This window comes from Macaca mulatta, chromosome 5 (assembly GCF_049350105.2).
Source record: "Macaca mulatta isolate MMU2019108-1 chromosome 5, T2T-MMU8v2.0, whole genome shotgun sequence".
Taxonomy (NCBI): domain Eukaryota; kingdom Metazoa; phylum Chordata; class Mammalia; order Primates; family Cercopithecidae; genus Macaca; species Macaca mulatta.
In genome coordinates this window covers 131,829,714-131,856,678 of record NC_133410.1, presented here as the reverse complement: position 1 = coordinate 131,856,678, position 26,965 = coordinate 131,829,714, and the positions used below count along the sequence as shown (strand labels likewise).

Sequence of the window (26,965 nt, the reverse complement as noted above, 5' to 3'; positions counted from 1 at the left end):
ACCTCTGTAATGTCTAGGAAGTAACTAATTTGCTTTTGATTTTATAGGCTCATAGGTGGTAGGGACTTGACTTGTCTCAGATGAGACTTTGGTCTGTGGACTTTTGAGTTAATGCTGAAATGAGTTAAGACTTTGGGTGACTGTTGAGAAGGCATGATTGATTTTGAAATGTGAAGATATGAGATTTGGAGGGTCCAGGGACAGAATGATATGGTTTGGCTGTGTCTCCACCCAAATCTCATCTTGAATTGTAGCTCCCATAATTCCCGCATGTTGAGGGAGGGACCCAGTGGGCGATAACTGAATCATGGGGGCGGTATCCCCCATACTGTTTTCGTGGTAGTGAATCAGTCTCACAAGATCTGATTTTTTGTTTTCTTTTGTTTTTTGAGATGGAGTTTCGCTCTTGTTGCCCAGGTTGGAGTGCAATGGCGCAGTCTCAGCTCATCGCAACCTCCACCTCCCGGGCTCAAGTGATTCTCCTGCCTCAGCCTGCCAAGTAGCTGGAATTACAGGCATCCAACACCACGCCCGGCTAATTTCTGTATTTTTAGTAGAGATAGGGTTTCACCATATGGGCCAGGCTAGTCTCAAACTCCTGACCTCAAAATGATTCGCCCACCTCGGCCTCCCAAAGTGCTGGGATTACAGGTGTAAGCCACCGCGAGGCCTGACCTGATGGTTTTATAAGGGGTTTCCCCTTTCACTTGGCTTTCATTCTCTCTTGCCTGTCACCATCCAAGAGATGTCTTTCGTCTTCCACCATGATTATGAGGTCTCCTAGCCACGTGGAACTGTGAGTCCATTAAACCTCTTTTTCTTTATAAATTACCCAGTCTCGAGTATGTCTTTATCAGCAGCATGAAAACGGACTAATATAGCAGTCTACCTCCTAATGATAGGTTCCTAATGACAATTTATACTCTCATCATATGAGGCAGCTCTAACTAAGAAGGATGATAACAGCAATGTTTCATATCACACTAATGACACTTGTAAGTTGTCTTCACCCTTCACTGTAATTACCATCAGCAAAAAATTTTATAATCAATATACACATCAAGAAACTGTGCACGAAGTACATGAATTTATGTTACCCAATATGAACCACTTTTAGTACATATTAAAGGACCACTATACATTTGTAGAGGAAAAAAACATATACTTATGAATAGTTCTGATATATGTATGTGTGTGTGTGTGCGCGCGTGTATATATATTTGTTTGAAATGACATCATAGATAATCCTCTTTACTGCCTGAGATTCTGGAGCAAAACTATTAATACTAATTTATATTCTATTTAATTTTATTTTAGGAAACGTTTATTCCAGAGAATTTTAAAATCTGTATAACATATTTTATTATAATTCTGTTCTACTACAAGAATTATGATTAATCCAGTTTTATTTACAGTTCTGATTGTATGTTTACAATAACCCTAATTTTGATAGACAATACTCAGAAGAATCTGTTGATATAAACTATAAAAATTAACTCAAATGCCCAAACAGGTATCAGTGGCTTTTATCCAATATGGATAAAAGTATTATACAGTGATTACATGAAATAATTTAATGGGTATAAGAGGAAAAAATTACATAAACTGAAAACTGTTTTAGGCCAAATGTATTCATAGATAAAAGTTGTATATGAAATGTTATTTATACCATAATTGCTATTATTATGTAACATCATATTATTATATAACAGCAGTGCTATTAAATACTTACCTGCCCCTTTCAACTGCTAAGGCATCCAATTCATCAAAGAAAATAATGGAAGGCGCCACTGCTCTTGCTTTTCGGAAGGTCTGGGGGAAAGAGTGCCACATTAACTAAAGATAAGCAAACACTAGAAAATTCTGTAGTTGGTTTGTGTTTTAAAACTATATTTAGAACCACATTTATTAGGTACAAGTCAACAAGCCTAGTCACTTTGTATAGACCTTATAATAGATGCTCAGAACTTTATAATGGATGTAAAAGTATCCCCTTCAATAGTGCTTAAAGAGACAAGACTACCAATACATATTCATATAGATGTGAAGGAGGCAATTCAGCTAAGCAATCAGAAAATTTCAGTTAAAATCCCAGCTCCACTACTAGTAACTATGTGACTTTCAGCAGTTAGCTTCACTTCTGTAAGCCTCGATTTCTACATCTATAAAATGGAGATGATAACAAACACCTACCTCAGAAAGTTATTTTAATAACTGAATTTAAAAAAGAACACAAAGCATTTGGCACAATGCCTGAAACAGTAAGAGCTCAATAAATGATAGGTATTATTAACTATTAGTAACAGCATTAACTATTTTAACAGAAATGCTGGCTCTTATTATCAGAAAAAAATGATAGTTTAAAAAAATCTTTATTTGGTAAAAATAAGGGCTGGTAATACGATGTTTAAAAACAAAACTGAAGTATTGCAGATGATCAAAACTGCATTTTTAAATAATAAAATAATATTCACCTGAAGAAAAAAAAATACCACTAAGATCTGGCTTTGGAAATGCCAAAGTCTGTTACCTAAAACAAAAGGGAAACTGCACAGGACAGAAGTGTGATTCTCCTGTGCTGAGTGCCACTAAAGGCACAATTTCTTACCTCTCTAACTGCTCTTTCAGATTCACCAACATATTTATTCATTAATTCAGGTCCCTGCATGAAAAGAAAACAACTGTTCAGTGTCTTTATAAATGCAATCATGTGTATTTCTTCCAATGAAGTAGAAAAAAATATACACAAAAGAGAAAAGAAACAAAATCTGCTTATTAATCCCTTTAGTATGCTTATTTTCTCTGTGTGTTATTTATGCCTTAAAAGTGAAAGCCATTCTATGTTCCAAAAACCACACATCAATACAAAGGAAAGGCTGTGACTAATCATAGTATTTTAACAACTTATTCATCATCTGTCTATAAATCTATCCACATTTTTACACTATATCAGATGTGGTGCTAGCCACAGAAGATGGAACAGCCATTTGGAAGACAAACAAATAGGTAACATCCACATATTCCCAGGCCTAACCACTGGCTAGTTCTAAGCAAGTCTACTTATCAGATCTGGAGATGTGCATTTTTTGACATTAATATTTCTGAACTTTAATATTTTTCTTATTTCTCAAATACCCAGAATGTCAAATACTGTAAGAGACACAGTAGACTTTTTTTTACCACATGCAAAACTACTTTCTTAGGATACACTGTCACCCCAAGAAGTTATGAATTAAATTGTCCCATAATGATAGATGACCTCAGCTGTGGGGATGTTTCTCCCAGCATCTGGCTATTCTGACACAGTTCCTCATACATCCCAAAGAACAACAGACGTGTGTGTGTCTCTCTCCCTCTCACTGTGTGTGCACGAGCATGCATGCACACACACACATACACACCCCCTTACTTTGAACAAGATTCATATTCTATTCCATGCAGTTCACGGGTCCAGCCAATTCCTAGGATATAACCAGACACTGACTTAAGTATTTCCTAAACAATTTATATTAATTTTTAAAAATCTGACTGACTGAAACACGTAGGCAAACCCTAGCAGAATGTTAACTAATCCCAAACTGGTATGGGCAGTATTTGGCTTCATATAAAACACCATATTACAAGGAAAATTAGCAGACAGTATGACAAGTACTATGATAGAGCAATGCACAGGTACCATCAAAACATACAGAAGAAACTCCTTAGAGTCAAGGAATTGAAAGTAACATTTCAGGTGAGTCCTCAGTTGATTTATTCACACCCTCAAAAATATGAAATACATCAAGACCCAGGAAGAAATCAAAAAGATCTCTGATGTGCCAAAATAGATGTTACTATATGAACTTTGTTGTAGAAGAGCTCTTAAGGTCTTTATGCACAGTTCATTGACTTTTAAATTACATACAACAAATACACTTGAACAGAACTGATATAAGAATTCACTACACATGAAGCATAGGGTGCAGGGAGATTGTGGCAATCAATAAAGCTACTTAAAGTGGGAGGCAGGAGTTCAGATTTTATCCTGTAAGCCATAGGAAGGGTTTTATGAAAGTTAAGTGATAACAGGGATATTAATGAAAGATGATTCTGGCCACAGTATAAAAGATGGTTAGGAGGAACATTAAGAGTTGAGAGAAGTTGAGAGACCAGTAATGTTTAGAATAGTAAAGGGGAAAAATAATGAGGAACAAGTTTAAGACAAATGAGTACAATGGAAATGAGAAGATAACCACAAAAACAATCAAAAATTTAAATTAATTTGTTGTGGATAGCAAAATGTGAAGATGAGAGAGAGTGGGGTACAGAATAATTCAAATTTGACTTAACACTACCAATTTTTTTTTGAGACGGAGTCTTGCACTGTCGCCCAGACTGGAGTGCAGTGGCGTGATCTTGGCTCACTGTAAGCTCCGCCTCCAGGGTTCACGCCATTCTCCTGCCTCAGCCTCCCGAGTAGCTGGGACTACAGTTGCCCGCCACCACACCCGGCTAATTTTTTGTACTTTTAGTAGAGACAGGGTTTCACCATATTAGCCAGGATGGTCTCGATCTCCTGACCTCATGATCCGCCCGCCTTGGCCTCCCAAAGTAACGTTACTATTTTTAATGTTAACGATAATGACTTAATCCATAAAAAAAAAGGATGCTCAACATATTCAGTGTAGCAATTTCTCTTAAGTATATAGTTCATAGAGTGACATCTTGGTGAAACAGAAGGTAACCTGCTCATATATGCCCCCAATAAAAAGAATTATCCATCCATCCATAACTGTGAAACCCTAAGACATAGGAGGGTCACTTAGAGAGGGTACACTAACACCTAAGTGGCTGATCTGCTCTGCTAAGCTTGCTTTTGCATTCAAGCCCAGAAGTACCCCTGTCCCTCAAGGGGCTTGACTATAGCCCCATTTGACTTTGAGCCTGCAACCAAAATCATCTGCCAAAGAGTTCAGAGAAATCATGCATACTAATGACTTGGCAGAAAAGCTCATCAGCCCGCTGATACTCATCTCAGTAGTGAACCTGGACGTTGAACTGTGGCACCGCTCCAGGCCTCCCTAGCTGAGATCCTGGCTCATAGCTGCTTACACAAGAACCCAGGGGGAGATTCACACAAATCTCATGGCCCAGGACTCTGATCCTCCCTGACAGGCTCACCAGCCTCTATCCCACAACATACCCTGAGAAGACCCAGTCTCAGCCCCACCCAGTGCAGTAGAGGAACTATCCTATCTGTGCTGAGACCTGCTGGGAGATGCATGCCACTGTGAGCCAGCAAGACAAGCTTCCCAAATCTGTCCCTACAGTAGAGTCCAAGGGGGCTCAGTCTTAGCTCCAGCCCCTCCTGCGGCAGTCTGGGAGCTATCCCATCTATGTAGGGACCTGCTGGGAGACACATGCTCATCTGAGCCAATGTGACAAGAACACCAACCTCCATCCCACTGCAGATTCCAAGGGAGCCCCGTCTCAGTACCAGCCCCCACTGTTACAGTCAAGCACTTTTGCAGTGACCAGCTGAGTGATGCATGCTGATCTGAGCAAATAAGTCGGGGCCAGCCTCCTTCACACAGCAGATCCCAAAGCAGCCCAGGCTCAACTCTAGGCCTTCTCACTGAAGTTAGCAGGCCATCCTGCCTATGCAGAAATATGCTGAAAGGCATACTCATCTGGGCGACTGGGATAGTCTTCCGGACTCAGATCCCTGGCCAGCATTTCCATGCAGCCCAAGTATCTGCCTTGGGTCTACTCCAGGTCCATCTGGGCCAGAAAGCCATATCAACTAAAGAGACCCTGTGAGATTTGTGGCAAGCCTGCGCTCAGAGAGTCTCTGTGATGGTAAATATTAAGTGTCAACTTGACTGAACTGAAGGATGCGACATATTATTTCTGGTTGTGTCTGTGAGGATGTTGCTGGAGGAGATTAGCACTTGGGTCAGTGGACTGAGACAAAGCCCCACCCTCAATGTGGGTGGGTACTATCCAATCTGCTGCCAGTGTGGCTAGAAAAAGCAGGCGGAAGAAGATGAAATAAGCCAGCTTGCTGAGTCTTCTGGCTTTCATCTTTCTTATGCGGGATGCTTCCTGCCCTTGAATATCAAACTCCAGATTCTTCGCCCTTTAGAGTCTTGGACCTACACCAGCAGTTTGCCATTGGCTCTCAGGCCTTCAGCCACTGACTGAAGGATATACTGTCAGCTTCCCTAACTTAGAGGCGTTGGGACTTGAACTGAGCCACTCCTGGCTTCATTGCTCCTCAGCTTATAGATGGCAAATTTTTTGACTCATATCACCTTGTGATCATATGAGTCAATTCTCCTTAAAAAACTCCTTTTCATATACACATAATCCTATTAGTTCTGTCCCTCTGGAGAACCCTAATACAGTCTCCTAGTGTTTAGATAGCTGAAGTGGTCACAGGCTCAGGAAACACAATACTCAGTTGGCTTAGAATCCTTGGAAGGTCTCTAAAGAAGGACAGGCACAAACAAAGGAAGACTGTGAAGACTAAACTAAATACATAATCCCTCAATGCACAGACAGCCTGCAATTTCACAAGCATCAAGAAGATTCTGGGTAATAAGATCTCAACAAATGGACATGAGGCACCAGAGGCCAACCTTTAAGTTATAGAGATATGTGATCTTTTAGACAAGGAATTCAAAATACTTGTTTTAAGAAAGCTCAATGGACTTCAAGAAAACAGAGAGAATCAATTCAGAAATGTATCAGGGAAATTTAACAGAGATACTGAAATCATAAACAAAACCAAACAAAAATTCTGGAGCTAGAAAATACAATGAGCAAAACGAAAAATGGAATAGAGAATATCAACAGCAGGACTGATCAAAAGGAAGAAAGAATCAGTGAGCTTGAAGCCCAACTATTTGAAAACACAGAGAAAAAAGCAAAAAGAATGAAAAGAAATGAACAGTTTATGGGAGCTATGAGACATCATCAAAAGAACAAATATTCAGGTTATTGAAGTTAAAGAAAAAACTGAGAAAGACAAAGGGGTAGAAAGCTTATTCAAAGAAAAACAAAAAACTTTCCAAGTCTTGAAAAGATATAAATATCCACATACATGAAGGTTAAAGGTCACCAACCAGGCTCAACCTCCCCTCTCCAAAATAAAAAACAACCCAAGATTTATAATTAAACTCACACAGATCAAAGATAAAGGATCCTGAAAGCAGAAAAGGAAAAGAAACAAATAACGTATAAGGAAGATCCAATATACCTGGCAGCAGAATTTTCAGTGGGAACCTTAGGGTTGGAGGGAGTGAAATGCTTCAGAGTGCTGAAAGAAAATTAAAAACTTAACGAAGAATAGTGTACCCGGCAAAACTATCCTTCAGAAACAAGATAAAGACTTTCCCAGGCAAAAAAAAAAAAAAAAAAGCTGAGGAAATGTATCGCTACTAGACCTGTCCTATAAAAAAGGCTAATCAGAGTTCTTCAAACCAAAAGAAAAGAACATTGTTGTTATACTAATACTATAATCATGGTTCTTAAATCATTTATATCTTTAGTAAAAAGAAAATACAAAACTATCAAAAATAATTACAAGAACAATTTGTTAAGAGACGATATAAAAAAGGCAAGTTGTAAAATCAAAAATTCAAAATGTTGGAGGAGAGGAAGTTAACATGTACAAATTTTTGTTTTAATTTGTTTCTTATCTTGTAATCAAAGTTAAGTTGGTACCAGTTTGAAAGAGTTAATATTTTTGTAAGACTCAAGGAAATTACAAAACTAAATACTGTAATATATACACTAAAAATAAAAAAGGACAAATTAAAACATGCTACCAGAGAAAAATCACTCAGCTACAAAAGAAGACAGTAAGAAAGAAGGAAACAAAAAGAAGAGTTACATAATACCAAAAAAAGTATCAAAATGGTCAAAGTAAGGCCTTGCCTATCAATATTAAAATTGAATGTAAATAAACTAACTTCTCTACTTAAAAGACCAAGAGTGGCTGAATGGATTAAAAAACAAGACCCTCACAACTGTAATTCCAGCACTTTGAGAGGCTGAGACAGGTGGATCACTAGGTCAAGAGTTCAAGACCAGCCTGACCAACTTGGTGAAACCCCATCTTTACTAAAACAATTAGCCAGGCAGGGTGACAGGTGCCTGTAATCCTAGTTACTCAGCAAGCTGAGGCAGAAGAATCTCTTAAAACCAAGAGGCGCAGGTTGCAGTGAGCCGAGAGTGTGCCACTGCACTCCGGTCTGGGCAACAGAGTGAGACTCCATCTCAAAAAAAAAAAAAAAAAAGACTCAACTATGATATGATGCCTAGAAGAAACTCACTTCACCTATAAGAGCACATATAGACTAACAGTGAAGGAATGGAAAATGATATTCCATGCAAATGGAAACCAAAAACTAGCAGGAGTAGCTATATTTATATCAGATAAAACAGACTTTAAGTCACAACTTGTAAAAAGAGACAAAGAAAGTCATTATATAATGATTTATAAAAGGTCAAAGTAGCGAGAAGATGTAACAAAACTAAAAACATGCACCCAACAGTGGAGCACCCAAATATATAAAGCAAATATTAATAGTTCTACAGGCATTTCTTGCTTTGTACTACAGTGCAAATGATTATAGTACAAAGCAAGAAATGCCTATTCATAACATAATATAAAGTCAAATAAACAAAACTAGTACTTTTCGTTTACATGTGGTAAATTAAGTTTTACACAAAGGGGACTGTGGACAAGGAATTAAGAAAGTGAACACTAAAACAAAGATCAGGGTTCACCCAATAAAACAAGCTTTAGATAAACAGCAAAGTGTGTTTTTGTTGAGGGGTTAGGGGTAGTAACAAATTTTGATGCAGATTTTACTCAGTTTAGAGCAACTGTCGAGGCAAACTGTGGCCTGACAATAATCAGAAAGGAAATTGATGGGGTCACTGTTTTTATTGCAATTACCATCATGCCAACTATACATTATTGCTGTTGTTCTTACAGCAATTGTCTGCAAAAGTCAAGGATATGGCATAAAATAATAATCCAGCGAAGAGATTTCTTTATTCAGGCAATATAATTCAATGTATATACACTGCTTTTTAATTATCTGGCTTAACTGAAGGAAAGAGGTTAGAGACCCTGGAAAAATGGTCGTTGTTCTCTGTAAATGACAAAGACAACCTAGTCTTCAATGTTAGAAAGTACAAGATTATGGTCATTTCATGAATTTTTTCTCTGCTGAGTACAATGTCAATATCTCAGTATCAATAGAAAGATTAATATGGTTTATTAATAAATATCCAACATAGAGGTAAACATTCTTGATATTTTGTTTGAAAATGTGAAAACATAGTATAAAGCTTCAACTGATTGAAGGGTCACTCCACTGCCACAGAAAGATGAACTACAGGATGTGTTGATAAGAATGAAACCATGCTTTTTCCTCCAAAACAAAACAAAACAGAAAGAAAAAAATTTAAGACATTTGAAACTCTAACTTGAAAATCTGGCACTGTGAAGAAAATATGCATTGCAATAATTCAAGTCAAGTGTTACTAATAAGGCATAATGAAAAGACTGCAGGGTCCCTAGAAAATATGACTTTCTACAGAACTATGTACTGATGAATCTTACCTGGATGGCCTGCAAAATGCAACCCAAGTAGCTGAACTCATATGTTGCATTGGTCTCGAGTTTTATGAGAAGTCAGAGCAATTTCATTACCAAGGGAGGTTATTTTCAGCTTGAAGTTTAAGTTGCCAAAAATCACCATATTTTGGTACAAAGAATTAAAAAGTCTATATTCAGTTTCAAAGATAAATATTACACTTTACTACTAACAGAAAACTTAAGGAATCATAAGCTGTGATGCCATATTTTTTGCTCCATTTGAGGTCAAACATACATCAATTTCTTAAAAATGAAGAAAGCAGCAATCAGCATGTACTAATTTTGTGGAATCTTTCTATATGCTTACTACGTCTTATCCCTTTTACTGCTGTGCAACAGTTTTCTGAGTTGTATACTGTTACTACAATTTTACAGAAAAAAATATTAAGTGCAAAGAGGTGAAGTAATTTTTCCAAAGTCACACAGCTTAGCAAATGGCAGAACTGGGATACAAGTCTTTTAACTGTTACACTTGACAGGGAAACTGCCCCAAGTATTTGGCCACCATCTGCACAAAAGATACGCAACAGATTAAAGTACAAGTACTATGACTACTCGTAGAATATTATTAGCAGAAGGGCTTTAGGAGTCACTTAGTCTAACCTACTCACCTAAAACTGAGGCAAAGTACAAAGAAGGTGAGTAATATGCCAAAAGTCCTAGAGCAAGTTAAATGGCAGAAATAATAAGAATGTAGAATTGTGGTTTCCAAACCAGTACTCTTTCTAAAAATTATGATGTCCTGTTCTCTCTAAGTCCTTAAAAGAGACATGAAATGTCTCAAGATTTTAGATGAAAGTTAATTTGGGGCTAGACAAAGCTGGCTGCTAAAAATAATTTTTAAAATTTAAAACACAAGATTTTACACAGTATTAGCAATTCAAATTCAAATGTATTTCTGGTGAGCAGATCAGGTGGCAATGGTGAAGCCTAATTCTTTCTTAATAGATGGTAGCATAGGCTAATTGGAAAATAAGAATTTTATTAGTACCCATTATAAACAAGAGACCATTTATATCTAACTAAGGTATATATAGTATAGTCTGAGTCCCATATTTGCTCGCAAGTTATGTTACTTTAAAAAAATGTATGTTAGTCTTGCCACATATTTTACCTCTTAGATAGCATGTGCTTCACTGATAAGAATGATCAAGAAAAACTGCCATTAATAAGTACCATTAATTGAGTTATTTTTAATAGCGTTATTTTTAACATTCCATGGCCAATATTTCAAGTATACAAGTTTACAAAATAACAAAAATATCATAAACACATGTGAAAATATTTGTCCAGCTGTTCTATTAATCTAGTGAGAAGTAAACCTGACTTATCTTTTACTGTGCTTCATTATTTTACACCATATCAGTCACAAACTCAAGTATAATATTTACACCTTATGTTTTTACAATTTTGCCCCTTTAATCACTACTGGGTTTTTTTCAGTCCTCCCAAGGGCTTTTAAAATGTGTCTGACACCTGCCTGGTGCTTTTAGCTATTACAATTCAAATGAAGTTTTTATAAGTTCTAAAATGTCTGGGGAAGGCAAGTTAACCTAAGTGTTAACTATGGTTAAACGTTATGGAATATGCTCATAAAAACCCAAACTCACATGAGATAGAATTACATATATGTAATGTGAGTAAAGGAACTTGAAAATTAATAAAAAGTACAGTATCAGCACATACAGAAGGCCATTCTGGGAAAGCACTTCAAAGAGTTTGAAAATAGGTTTTAATTACTAGGCAAGAATGCTGTGGGCAAGTAAAAACCCTAAAATGCAAGAGGGGCTGGCAGGAAAGAGAACAGAATTCGAGCTGTTCCTCTCAAAAAGTATAATACAATCCTTCCCCAAATTCATTGACTCTATTCAGGAAAAAGAAAAATGACACATTTCTTCAGAACTTACATTGCAGGGACCATGCTGGCTATAATTAAGCAAGTTGTAAAATGTGCATTTACACATATATACATGCCCATGAAATCCCCTTCTGTTATTAATGACTACTTTTGTCACTCTCAGTCTCCTTTACTGACTTCCCTGCAGAATCTCAAACACTGGTTTCCAATTTCCATATTTTCATCTCCATTTCCATATTTTCATCTCTCTAAATGATCATCCTCTTGAGCTACAAATCCATACCTACAACTGCCTTTAGGCCATATTCAACATTTTGTCCCAAAGGTATTTCAAATTCAACAGGTATTTTCTCTCTCACCTCCAACCTGTTTCTCCTCTTCTCCCTGGAGTTAGGATATTTCCATCTGCCAGTCATTGACAGTAAAAATTTTTATCACCTTTCACTTATTTTCTTTCTCATTTCTCACATACAATCAACAACCAAGAGCTGCAGATTCTACATGTTACCCGTTTCTTCATATTAGTTGTTGAGTAAAAATCTCCCCCACTAAATTATGAGTTGATACATAACGAGGAGCCCATCTAATATATCTTTGTTTACTATGTACAGTGCCTGACACACAGAGAAGGTGCTTAACACATTTTTGTTATTCCAGTTGTAAAACTTGTATAAATATTTTTTGAAGTGTTACAGACATAACATTGTAATATTTATTTCATCTCTAAATTTCATTCAAAAAGGAATTAAGATGGAAAAAAAAAAACCAGTCTCTCTCCATTAGCTAATTTATCCATGAATAAAAAAAAAACCAACAATAAAATATGCTTATTTTCAAACTTCTTGCAAGTCTAAAATTATTCTTCTCTTTCCAAATCTCTCTAGGTCTTCTTAGATTCCAAACGCTAAAGGTTTTGTTATAGTTCTTATTGTCATTTTCTGCTTTTAGATAAATGTTATTTATGGGATATTTTCACATCAAAACATCTTTTTTTATATATCAGCTTTATCAACTGATAAAAGCCTAACTCACATAATTAACGTATATATAGTCTTAACATATGATGCCACAACTTTAACGTAGTATACTGTACAAATAATGACAAATTTCAGTAAATCTAACGTCTTCATAACCTTGTAAAACTGACAATGGCACAATAACTATTCCACTTGTCCCAATAATTACAGGTTACTATTAGTTATTCTCTAATAGTCATTCAAACAGGGATAAAACTAAGTATATGCCTTTGTTTAATACTGACATTAATAACTGCCAATTTAAGCAAATAAGGCACATGACACAACACTATTTGGTGAAGTCAAGGGAATTTTTAAAGTTAAAACAAAACAAAACTCTAAAGGAAATTAAATGGAAACTCAAAAGGTTTCAGACTCTAGATAAGCCCGAATAGTAATAAATCTATAGAAGGAGAATATAGAGTTAGGATCCACAAAAGGCATGAAATGACATAGTTCCTGGTGAGACTAAACTGGAAGCTGCACCCAAGGTGAAAGAAAAAATAACCAAAACACTAAGAGAAAGAGTTCTTTATAGTGTTGGGGTCTGGGTTTGGGGCCAGAACTAACACACACCTTTATAGGCTTCAACTGAGAAGTGCAGTGAAACAGGCAAGTTCAGGGCAGCCCCAAACCCAGGTTCCCCAGCCAAGTTCCTCTCAGGGCTTTTCCCAGTAACTTTCCACTATCATTATGGGCAGGGGGACTATGAATAGGAGAGGTCATCAAAGCCCTCACTCATGAAATCCACAATCTTCTTCATGATTCTTCTTTGCCTTACTCCTTACATCCGTTCACTGCAGTACAGAACTCAGAGTTAGCCTTTTAAACTTCAATTATTTCATCTACAATACGCCCAGATCTATGATACTGACCTCAAAATTTATTTAAATATATTTATTTTTTTAGCAAAGTTTAAGATTTACAGAAGAATTGAGCATATAGTACAAACAGCTCCCATATGCCCACCCACCCCAGTACACTGTTTCCCTTATTATTACTATCTCCTATTTGCATGGTATATTTGTTACAATCAATGAACCCAGATTGATATATTATTATTAAACTAAAGACCACAGTTATTCAGATTTCCTTAGTTTTTACCTAATGTCCTTTTTTTTTTTCATTCCAGCATCCTACCCAGAATATTGTAACATTACATTTAGCTATCATGTTTCCTTGGTGGTGACAGTTTCTCAAACTTCCCTGGTTTTTGATAACCTTCAGTTTTGAGGGTACTAGTTAGTGATGTTACAGAATGTCTTTTAACTTGGGTTTGCCTAAAGTTTTTCTCATGGCTGGACAAGGGTTACGAACACTCAGGAGGAAGACAACAGAAGTAAAGTGCTATTCTCACCACATCATCTAAGGATATATATAGTCATTCCTCAGTATCCACGGGAACTGGTTCCAGGACCACTGTGGATACCAAAATGTATACATACTCAAGTCCCGTAGTCAGCCTGCAGAACCTGAGGATACATAGTTAGCCCTCCTTATTTGGGAGTTTCCATATACCACAAGTACTGTATTTTCAATCTGTGTTTGGTTGTGGAACCTACCAAAAAGGAAGGCCAACTGTACTGGAAAAAAAAAAAAGTGCATGTAAGTGGACCCACTGAGTTCAAGCCCATGTTGTTCAAAGCATCAACTGTACTGTCAGCATTACTTATCACTGAAGATGTTAACCTTGATCATCTGGCTGTGGTATGGTTTGTCAGGTTTCACAACTGTACAGTAGCTCTTCGCCTCCCCTCTTTCCATATGAAATTCTTTGGAAAGAAGCCCACACCCAAGGAGTGGGGTGTTACGCCCCCCACAAAACTTTTTCATTTGCCTTTTTAAATATAATGCTCTCCAAAGTTTATAATGTACAAATGTTATATTTTCTGGATTAAAAAAAATGAGACTTACAGAACTTGCTTAAGGTTGCAAAACTAAAAAGTGCTAAGGTTAGGAAGTAAATCCAAGCTATGTGAATTCTAGCTTAGTGTTCTTTTCATCGGGACTTACTCGTTATCAAGGGCACAAATTATATACTAACAGGTAAATTTTAAGCTCCACATTATCCCACCATCAGTCTTTTTCCAGGCACTTCTATTTCATTCAACAGTTTCCTGTATCTTTGGCCATGATTACCCTTTCCTATTAACTTCTACTCCTAGACCAAAGCCATGTTTTTTTTGTTTTCTTTGTCCTAGAGAAACAAAATTATTTTTCAAATCAGTTCCCAGAAACATATTAACATCTTTCCACTTCTCTGAACCTACCCTACAGAAACTACTTAAGCTACCTTCCCTGGTAACTTTGGATAATTAATGAAAAAAGCCATCGGATACTAGTTTTATTTTTTAAAAAAACAAAAAGAAAAATGGAAGAGCGTATAATACAGTGGTTAAGAGCTCAGACTCAATTCAGAAAGTTCTGAGAGTAAATTTCAATGCCATCACCATCACTTAGACCTTGGAAGTCACTTAACCTTCTTAAAATCATTATCCTTATTTGTAATCTTAAAGCATTCTGTAATTAAAAGAGGTAGCTATGCAGTTTTCCATGCAAAAATTTAAAAACAGAAGTCTAAAGATGAATTTGGAATTTTAAAATTTCAGATTATCTTGTACCTTTGATAAGAGAATATTAATATATCTAGTTAAATGACAAATAGTAATTACAGATGCTCCTTGATTTACAATGGGGTTATGTCCTGATAAACTCATCAAAAATTGAAAATATCCTAAGTCATAAAGCATTTAATACACCTAACCTACTGAACATCAATTTTAGCTTAATCCACCTTAAACATGCTCAGAATGCTTACACTGGCCTACAGTTGGACAAAATCATGTGGCAACACAGTGCATTGTAAAATGTTGGCCGTGTACACTCATGATCACATGGCTGACTGGGAGCTGTGGCTCACTGTTACTGCCCAGCATCATGAGGGAGTACTGTACTGCATATCACTAGCTCAGTAAAAGATTAAAATTTGGGCCGGGCACAGTGGCTCAGACCTGTAATCCCAGCACTTTGGGAGGCCGAGGTGGATCACAAGGTCATGAGTTCAAGACCAGTCTGGCCTACATGGTGAAACCCCATCTCTACTAAATATACAGAAATTAGCCGGGTGTGGTGGCATATGCCTGTAATCCCAGCTACTTGGGACGCTGAGGCAGAGAATTGCTTGAACTCAGGAAGCAGAGGTTGCAGTCAGCCGAGATCATGCCAATGCACTCCAGCCTGGGCGACAGAGTGAGACTTTGTCTCAAAAAAAAAAAAGATTAAAATTCGAAGTATGATTTCCACAGAGTGCATATCACTTTCACACCGTTGTAAAGTCGAAAACTTAAGTAAATTCATCTTAAATTGGGGAGCACCTGTACTTTGAATTCTGCACTACTTTGAACAAACCACAGGTTTTTCCGGAAATGAAATCTATTTTATACAACTCCTCTCTGAGACAAGTATAGAGAAGAAAATTTCCCAAAAAGTCAAGGATATACTAAGCTCATTACATTCCTGTATTCACCAGAATAATTTTTTGCTGAAAATCCCTGTCAGAGGCCTAACCACACTTCTTGTAGAATTAGTGACAGTTCTTCATATAGTAAAGCAATGCAGCTATCCCAGGGCAATTAATCTATTGTAGCACTCCAGACAAAAGCAATAGAGAAGCAGCAGAGAGGAAATTTCAACTGAAAAGTATTTGACGTAATCAGCCCAGATAACAAACTAAACTTACACAACATGTCAAAAGTCGCAATCTACATGAAAACACATATATATGCCAGAGGGCATTAAGAGCCCACACAAGCCAAGGTGAAGTCTCCACCTTGAATACAGTACATATCTTTTAATCCCTGTTCAGAAAAGATGCATAGAGGAAGCTAAAATGTTCTTTCATAAACTTAGAGGAATAAATGTAAATCTATCAAAATACATTGAAGATTAAAAGTAACTACCATTGTGAAAAGTGATAGGGAGTTTTTCCTTTCAGTCTGTTTAAATATTTGTGTTTCCTAACTGGCTAGAGAATTCTAGTGTATGTCTACTTTTTCTGATCACTTTAAAAATGTGTAAGATTTGTTATTTCAAAATTTCAAACTAACTTGAAACACTTAAATCCTGTAGAAAACAAATACATAGGTTGAAACCAAACATGTAGGCTGAACAAAAGTTGCCAATTTTTTTAAACAGGAAGTTAAAATAAAAGAGAACAGGGCCAGGTGCAACGACTCATGCCTGTAATCCTAGAACTTTGGGAGAGCGAGGCGGGCAGATTGCCTGAGCTCAGGAGTTCGAGACCAGCCTGGGCAACATGGTGAAACCCTGTTTCCACTAAAAATACAAAAAATTAGCCGGGCGTGGTGGTGCATGCCTGTAATCCCAGCTACTCAGGAGGTTGAGGCACAAGAATCTCTTGAACCCGGGAGGTGGGGGCTATGGTGAGCAGAGATAGTGCTACTGCACTCCAGCCTGGGCTACAGAACAAGACTCTATCTCAAAAAAAAGAGAACAGAATATGAATTCCCAACTTCTTTGGCTCCATTTTCTCATACATAAGCTGTATGGTATTGCTACTTTAAAACGTTCCTCACAAACATTGAATAGATGAAAATAAAAGGACCAATGAAAATGCTAGTAGAAGGCAAATTATTTTCATATTCCCAACTTTGTATTTAAAAAGTTTTTAAACATATAGGAGAGTTGAATGAATAGTACATGTTGAGTATCCCTAAATCTAAAAATCCAAAATGCTCCAAAATTCAAAACATTTTGAGCTCCAACATGACAGTCAAAGAAAATGCCCACTTTAGCATTTTAGATTTCATATTTTCAGATTAGGGATGCTCAACTGGGAAGTATAATGCAAATATCTCAAAACGCAAAAAAATTCAAAATCTAAACACTTCAGGTCCGAAGCATTTTGATAAGGGATATTCAATTTGAAAAATAAAAACCCATCATTCATTAAGTATATCCTCCACACAGATTCAAAAATTGAATAATATTGTCAAACTACACTAAATTCTAAACTGAATAAAAATCCACACTAAATAAAAATTAGTAATTAGGACATATAATAGTCTCTGAGTTATGAACTCAATTAAGATAATTTGTTAACATCACATGGCTTTTCTGTTTGTGACCTAAAAATCTAATGAAAAAGCTCAAATAAGTGAACGTGTGCCTGGTTATTTTATATAACAGTGTACAAAGTTAAACCTTTCAAAGAATCATTTACGATTTCCTCATAGTGAAAAAAAGACTAAAAGTGAAATTGTCTATGGTTATGAAATGTTTATGTTCAAAAAAGATAATAAATATATTTCTAAGTAATTCTAGAATAGTCCAGAAAGCAGTCTTGGTAGTACCTAAAATTATTATCTTGGATCACAAAAAAAGTAAGACATTGGTTTGTAAGAAAATAAGTGTGCTCTTAAGAGTCAAGTCTACAACTTATTTGATAAGGACTTGGCTCACAGGTTCTCAAATAAGTTTTAGATTTCCAATAGACAAGAAACATTCTAAGACTATGAATATACAATTGTAAAATATAGAAGGTAAGAACAGAAAAATGGAGATGACAGTAAAAAGACTAGAAAATGCCAGTAAACAGCCATCCCCATTACCACTTGATAAAAGGACAAGGACCAAGGAGAAATCAAGATGTCCTGGGAAATTTCAAAATCACTCATTACTTCAACCCTTAAAACTGCAACCTTTGCTGTGTGCAGCAGCTCATTTCTATAATCCCAGAACTTTGGGAGGCTAAGGTGGGAGGGCTGCTTGAGGCCAGGTGTTTGAGACCAGCCTGGGCAACACAGTGAGACCCTGTCTCTACAAAAATGTTAAAAAGTTAGCTGGTGTGATGGCTCACACCTGTAGTCCGAGCTGCTCAGGAGGCTGAGGCAGAAGGATAGCTTGAGCCCAAGAATTTGAGGTTACAGTGAGCTATGATCACACCACTATACTTCAGCCTGGGCCACAGAGTGAGACGATGTCTCAAAAAAATAACAAATAAACCTGCAACCTTTAAAACTGTAGTTGTGATTCCCCATAAGTGATCATGCTATAAATGGTCTCCTCCCCCTATATTTACTCTCCAATATCTTACAGAAAATAAAAAATATGTTGAAGATACTCTTAAAGAACAAACAGCTTAATCACACCTAAGTATCATTCTATATAAATCTTAAGTAAAGCCAAAAGTTGACAAACTACTCTGAAGTTTTATGCTTTCAAACTGCCCATGATTTCAATGTTCTAAGATAGAAAATGCATTGTTATGCAAAAAAATCCCTGGTAATATCAAAACAGATGATCGTGTGCCTTTTCTGAAATGAATTGATAGTAAATCTATTTAGGTACATATTTTTGTGATACAGTCCACAGAAATGGATTTATGATTTTATATGTGTGGATTAAGTACCTGGATACATCACAATGTTACATAAAATTAATATCTGGTCCTAAAGTAAGTGTACAACTACATATCATGAAAGATTATCTATCCCAGTTAATGGGAGCAGAGCAATGAACGAATAAAATGTGTGTGTGTGGTTCAGAATAAAAACAATGAACATATACTTTCTGACTGGAAAAGTATTTTTAAAGAATTTAGTATACTATAACAAGTGCCTTGTTCATTTGAAAATTCTAGGTATATAAATATTGAATTCGTTATCACGTTTATCTTTAAATCCTAGTTAAGCAAAAGTCTATAATTAAAAATGTAGAAACAAAAAAAGGATTAGTTTCTGTTACACATGGATATAAGAAATATCAGAATCAAGAAACTAAATAAAGCAGTCTTCTCAATGTCTACCATAATTTGCTGATTACATGCACAAATTTATTTCTTATCACTCATCTCCCTATATTATATCGCCACCAATATCAAAAAAAAAAAAAAAAAAAAAAAGAAGAATCACTGCTCGTTAAGATGCCTTTATTCGTTCTCCTAAAGGTAGGAGTCAGAGGATGGGCATCAGCGGAGGCCAAGAGAGAGAGTAGCCATTAAAAAATTTAACATCCTACCTTTATAGCTAGAAAATTCAGTCCACTCTCATTGGCCAAAGCCTTTGCTATCATTGTTTTAGAGCACCCAGGTGGCCCATACAGAAGAATTCCTTTAGGTGGCTGAATACCCATTCGAATGAAAGACTCTGGATGTTTTAAGGGCCATTCCACAGCCTGTTTCAACTTCAGTTTGATGTTTTCCAGTCCTCCTATATCTGACCAGGATACCTGAAAAATAGAACATTTTCCAAATGTAAGTTTTGCCAGGACAAACAGAGAACTAAAAAAATAAAACACATCATTAACAGAAGAAGTGCAAAAAAGAATAGAACCATTTAAGAATCAGGAAAATCTTTTAAAAAATTCTAAGGAGTATCAAGAAGTGAACTGCATATTGTAAAAATACTAAAAAAAAAAAAAAATTCTGCTTGTAAGTCTCATATAAGTAACTGTTTAAATGATTGAACATATCATTAAATCTAACCTTCTAGAAAGATTTAGAAGTTAGTTTTCATCTGTCTGAAAGTGATTTGAGTCAGTCATCCAAGGTCTCATCTATGTATCTAATTTCTTATACCTCTTTTTTTAGCAAAACTACTTCCAAGCATATTTTTGTAGATCTTTATAGAACACACAATCCTTTTTATCTTTGGCATATAAAATATCTCCAAGGTTTTATTTTTCTCCACTAAGAAATACCCCCAGAACTGCATATGTCTTAAGAATATACGTGTACCAGAAAACGTACACAAGAAATACCAGTAACCATGAACAACCATAGTTCAACAGAAAGGATACTAAGTACAATAACAAACAGAAAAGGCCTTTGGGAGTTCCCAAGAAGAAAAGATTACTTCCAGCTGGAAGACAAACCTAAAGGCCAACTCTTGAAGGATAGATGATATTTGGAAATGCAAGAACAGGGAAATGGATAGGTACAGGCCAAAAAATGACAGAAGGCTCACAAGGAAAGAAGTATAAAAAGGATAAGAGAAAAAATATTTGAGGGAGGGTAATAAAGAAAAGTTGAAGTCATAGCATAGGACCCTGAAGACCAGATGAAGGAATTCAAGAGAACTCTTTGTACATACTTGGAAGTCTTTGAAGGTTTTTTAATCTAGAGAGAAACATGGTCTGAGATGTCCTTCTGGAAGACTTCTCTGACAAGATTCATCAGAGAGATCAATTAATGACATAAATATCAGAAAAAAAAAAAACACACCTTGAGCTAGAGCAAACACATGCAGATACTGAAAACTCACTGGAAACATACTTCAGAGCTATAGTTGTGGGTTCTGGGAGTAGAAAAAGAAACAGGAAAAACTTAAAGCTACATTTGGAAAGGGGTGGTGAAACAAAATGGAATCAGGGTAATATTCAGGATTCAGACTCGGACAAATGAGTAATTAAAAGTTGCATGAAAAGAAAGAAGGGAACATGTTTGGGAACTAAGGAATATGATACATAAGGTGTCAACTGGGACTAAAATACAGTAGAAAAATATGGACTATGTGATGACTAATCAATCCATATGAATGGAAAGGTTGTCTGGGGCCTGAGTGATGCATTCTCTATCCTTAATTTCTTTACAAGTATGTATAGACCCCATGTTGTAACAAATACTCCACCATAAATATAAACCCTTCTTAACAAAAGTATTTCTTAGGCATGTAAAGTCTCACACATAAAGTATGTTACTCATACTGCTTTATAACATACAGTACAAATTTTAAAAACCACTTTCACACTCTTCAAAATACTGTAGACATCAACTCAATTCTATTGCACAAGTAATCCATAAAACTTAAGCTAGACCAAGCTTGTCCAACCTGCAGCCCAACACAAATTGGTAAAGTTTGTTAAAATATTATGAGATTTTTTTGCAATTTTTTAGCTCATCACCTATCGTTCATGCTAGTATATATATATTTTTTAGTTTAATATGATTTTATTTAAAAATATGTACAACTGAAGGAGGGATCTGATCCTTTGTTAAAAGAAACCAATTTTCACAGTATATATTTGGCCACTTTAGCTTTGTGGCGAATAATAACAGAAAAGGAAGTTTCTGTTCAAATCCTCACTCCAGCACACTCAGCCAGGTGCTTGGCAAGATGACGCATTTCCTGGCCTGAAGCTCAGTTGGGAAAAAACGTGAAGGATTCCTTAACTCATTGTCTGGGACAAATCCAACTACCTTTTAACTCTTAACAATTGCAAGTATAAAATACTTGAAATTTACGAGATGCTCCATTTAATGGAACAACTCAAATGCTAAAAAATTAGGTCAAGTAATATGCTTTAATATTTTTAAATGTTACTTAAAACTTATTGAGACAAGATATGCAGCACATTCTTGGTATTATAAACTCCTACTGACAACTGCTGCTTGATGGTCAAAAACTTTTAAAAAAGAGAAGAAACCATACGCATTGGTATACAACAATGTCTGCAGGGAATGTCATGTTTTATGTTTTGTTAACTGAAATTGAACCTGACCAAAAAAAAAACAACAAAGGTCTACAAAACCGACACCCATGTCATTTTAAATGATGAGGTAGATTGTTTCCTATGCAGTAAAATGAAGAAAACAAAAAAAATCCATACAACTTTCAAATCCTCTTAAAAAAAAAACTCCAAGTTATAGTCACTTTCACAAACAAGACATTCATAAACTATATGGTGGAGAGGTCATATTCAGACAGGTTCTGTACTTGATGTATTACTCAGAGATTCAATAATCAGTCTTGGATCAATCAGCTCTCCCCAAAATACAGTGATCTTGCTCTCCTGCATCACAGCGTACTCCACTACCACGGTTCCATTTTCATTGTGATAAACCAAATCAAATTTCCCAGGTTCTCTCAAGGTAGGTAAGGATGAAAGAATTTCTCTATCTACTTGCTGTATCTCTGGATTGCGGCTTAATATTTTTCCTTGTAATCAGAGACATCATGAGAGTGTAACTGGATGTTAGTTCCAAAGATTAAATGCAACCTTTTCTCCAATTTGAGGGGCAGCTGCTAACAGCAGTAACAGATTACAGTCCTTCTGGTGTGTCTCTACCGGATTCTGGAAAACAGTAGATGAATTTGTTACCACTTCATTTAATTGCTGTTGTCTCTGGTTGCCAGTGCTTCTATTTACAACACAGGAAACAGGATGCCCTCATCCTCGACCTCTCCCCCACATGCCCCATCCCCTAGCTGCCTTCCAAGAAAAAAGGTCCTCTCCTCTACCCCATCCTCTTCCTAAACTGGGGACAGACACATTGGGAAAAGGACCAAAAGCCTGTCTGCCACCATTTAAGCCAGAAGGCTTTCATCCAGCAGCACCTGCAGTCTGTGATGACAGCCCAGGGCCTAGACAACCTCTTCCTGCAAAAAGGCCTACTGTCTTTTAGAAACCCACAGCACACTCCGGGGTGCTCGATGACATCAAGCATTGGTCATCTGACTCTGAACCAGAATCTGAACTAAAAGATGATGTTCCAGAGGTCTTGCCCTTGCTGGGCGTAAGGCCAAAGCCAGGTTTTGTAGCCAGTTTCTCTGCAGTTGTACTTTTGGTAGAGGGTCTTTCCTTTGATAACTCAGTTGGTAATTTCTCTGAGGAATTTCTGGCCTCCAAACTGACTTTGCTGGGACCATCACTGATTGATTCATGACAAGACTCAGACTCCGAGGAGGAACTGGGACTCCCATTTGAGCAAACGCTTATACTACCTTTCCTTTTGGTTTTAACAAGGCTGTTTCTAGCAGAACCTTTTGGAGAACTACATCTCTAATTGGCCCAGTCTTTTACTGCCTGTACTTTAGGAGAGTTGAGATTCCTGGCCTTTTTTTCATATTCACATTCCTCCTTTTTTTTGGTGATTTTCTTTTGGCCTCTTTGTTATCATCACCCACTGTGCCACAGGTTGCTTTATTTTTTCTCTCTTTTCTTTTTGGCTTATAGTCTGATCTGTGACAGCTTTTCGTTCTAGATTCAAGACCTTCTCATTATTGTTATTGTTCTCTTGCCTCTTCCAATGCTTCTTTGAATATTTGTAATCTGGTTCAGTTTCTTCATCCTCCTCTAACTTAAATGTCCGCTTTTTTGCTTTTCTAAGTGATAAATGAATACTGTCACCATTACTGATGACTACAGAATTCTCAGCAACTCCTCTGTCTTCTAATTTAACTCTAAGGCAGTCATTGTCTCTCACCAGGCGTCCGCTCTCAGTTGGGGGCACAAGCCCCCGCTCCAGTTAGAGGCCTCGGAGGGCCCCAGAACCGACGCCAAAGCGCTGGCAGATGAGACTAATGAGATCTGTGATGACTCGGCATCTGTTCAAGTCAACCAAAAGCCAGGAAGGCCATACAGTGCAGGGTAGCTGCTGGTGGGTATTGAAGCCCTAGCCTAACCGGCTCGGAGGCTGCCATCTTGCTCGGAGCCTGTGTTAGTATATTTTATGTGTGGCCCAAGACGATAATTCTTCCAGTGTGGACAAAAGAAGCCAAAAGGTTGGACAACTCTGAGCAAGGCTGAATTTATATGACTATCAAAGTCTGTGTGGAAAAGGTAAATAATGTATTAAAATATGCAACTCTCAAGATGTTTCTGCATGCCAACTCTCCTAATGACAATGATGAAGAAAGAGTTAGAACTAAGTATTATAGGTATACGATACTCAGTTTCACTTCTGCATTTCATTACTAACTAGTGGAGGAAGTTCCCTCTCTCAATTTAGGAATCTCGAACCATAATAAATATATATTCTACAGGCATTTAATTATTATAGAGGTTCCCTCTCCTGGGCTGTTTAGGACTGCTGACTATATTGAGACTTTGTGCTACTGGCACTTAATAGAAAAGATTAAAATAAATTAAATGATATGACTTATTTTGAAGACAGGAAGAAATATAAGAAAATGCTCAAAGAGGAACATTTCTTTGTGGGATAATCTCTCTGAGACACACTGAGAGAGCTTTCACTTTTTATGGAAGTTCTCTAAAATGTAAATGAAACACATCAATCAAGTGATTCTTATAGTCTATGAAGATCCATGTGTTCGTAGAAGGGCTAAAATTAAAGAAGGAGTAGTGGAGTTTAAGAAGAGCAAGGAAGTTGACTTAATGGAAAGTAAACCAGAGTAACTGTAGTTCTACTTATATCTCAGATGGCAACAGTGAGCTATAAATTTAAGATTCTGGCTTCTTGGTGAAGACTGCATGTCATGTAATTAGATATACCTTGCTATCTTCCTAATAGGTAAGAATAAAAACCTTAAAAAGGGAAAAGAAGGTAAAAAAATAAGTAAGTAAATAAACAGCTCAAAGAGAAAAGAGTCCATTTCAAAAATCATTAAATTTTTTTTTTTTTAAAAGCTTAAATAGCTTAGGAAAGGTACTGTTACAAGTATGGAATATAAGAGGAAATGGATGATACAAAAAAGAAATGCAAAATCAAACTGTGGGGGTAAAAAGCTCAACTCTCCACTAATCAAAGCCAAAACATCCAAATTAAAATAGTGAAAAGCTGTTTTCAGCTTATAATATTAGCAAAGAGTAAAATATGGACTTCTCAAGGCCGGTAATATACAATGAAAGAACACTGTCACTCACTGGTAGAAGAAAAAAAATCATAATGTTTATTAAATGTACTTGGCAACATATTTTAGAAGTTCATACACTTTTACCTAGTAATATCACTTCCTAGACATCCTCGCAAAACAGTTCAGGAAATACAAAAAGATTTCTTCTTCAAAGATTCATGGCACAACACTCTATATGATAGAAAATAACCTAAAAACAACCTCAATGCCAAAAATCAAACAACTATTAAATGAATTATAGAATACCTAAAGAATGGACAATCATATAGACATTAAATAAATTTTAGAAGATATTTTATATTTTCTGAAAATTTATGTAATAAAAAAGCAGAATATCAAGATTTTAATACATTATAATCCCAATTAAAACACATACACACAGGTCAGGAGTTCAAGACCAGCCTGGCCAACGTGGTGAAAACCAGTCTCTACTAAAAATACAAAAATTAGCCAGGCACAGAGGCGGGCACCTGGAAACTCAGCTACTCAGGAGATTGAGGCAGGAAAATCACTTGAACTAGCGAGGCGGAGGATGCAGTGAGCTGAGATCCTGCCATTAAACTCCAGACTGAACGCCAAGAATGAAAGTCCGTCTCAAAAAAAAAAAAAAAAAAACCACCACCACATACACACATACGCATTTTCAAAAATTGTTATTTTTAAAGTGGTACGAGGCCGGGCGCGGTGGCTCAAGCCGGTAATCCCAGCACTTTGGGAGGCCGAGACGGGCGGATCACGAGGTCAGAAGATCGAGACCATCCTGGCTAACACGGGCGAAACCCCGTCTCTACTAAAAAAAATACAAAAAAACTAGCTGGGCGAGGTAGCGGGCGCCTGTAGTCCCAGCTACTCGGGAGGCTGAGCCAGGAGAATGGCGTAAACCCGGGAGGCGGAGCTTGCAGTGAGCTGAGATCGGGCCACTGCACTCCAGCCTGGGCGACAGAGCGAGACTCCGTCTCAAAAAAAAAAAATAAATAAATAAATAAAAATAAAGTGGTACGAATACAAGCGATTGCTATATTATCCTTAATAATTTTTGGTATTATGAAAATTTTCTACAGTGAAACTGTATCATATCATTACTTTTATCATTTGACATACATACACGTGTGTGTGTCTGTGTGTGTGTGTGTGTGTGTGTGTGTGTGTGTGTGTGTATGTGTATATAAAAGCATGAGGACAAGAAAGCAGACTAAGATCCTAGAAGCTGTGGTCAAGAAAAAAAGAAAAGCGTGATGCAGATGGAGAGTTAAGAGGTTCAGTCAAAAACAAAACAAAACAAAAAAAGCTCTGATGGGTCCCCAACGTTGTCAGGGAACCACCCATTCATCTAGTAGAACCAGGTGACAAAGTTAGAGAAATCACTGATTCACAAATCTAGGAAATTTTCTTAAACTAAGTTTCCTCCACCTCCCTGGTTCAGCCTAAGTTTCCTTTATTATTACAACTATAATTCGTTTATTCTTTCCACCTATTATACTGTGGTTAAAATTTACAACTGAAATAAACTCAATCAATTTTAAGAAATGTCTTCTATGTGCAGGATTTGTCTAGAGACCGTAGGGGCACAAAGATGCCTGCGATAATGTCCAAAAAATCTGTAATCTAGAAGGAGAAATAAGAAAAGTATCCTAAAAGAGATAGTCTCTGTCTAAATATATAAAATATCTGTCTTTACACAAATTAATACAAAAAGTACTGAAAAACAGCTTTACAATTCTCAAATAAGATAGCGAAGATAGATTTGAAAATTGCATACATGTAAGATGTCAAGTTTTTAGAATATAAAAATAGCAGCAATTCCCACCTTGTTGATTATGAG

General features: G+C 36.6%; 1 protein-coding gene and 1 pseudogene across 5 annotated transcripts in view; both read right to left on the bottom strand.

The window, feature by feature from the left end:
• The window catches only part of AFG2A (AFG2 AAA ATPase homolog A), a 369,660-nt gene that overhangs the window by 257,260 nt on the left and 85,435 nt on the right, over positions 1–26,965 (bottom strand). For all 5 annotated transcript variants that reach the window (XM_001104133.5, XM_015139177.3, XM_078002705.1 and 2 more), the window contains exons 11-13: positions 19,568–19,777; positions 2,609–2,662; positions 1,733–1,812 (exon numbers count right to left, since the gene is read on the bottom strand). In XM_001104133.5, coding sequence (XP_001104133.2) covers positions 1,733–1,812; positions 2,609–2,662; positions 19,568–19,777 — 344 coding nt within the window. The remainder of the gene's footprint in view (positions 1–1,732; positions 1,813–2,608; positions 2,663–19,567; positions 19,778–26,965) is intronic.
• Positions 22,211–23,970, bottom strand: LOC106998486 (coilin pseudogene; annotated as a pseudogene).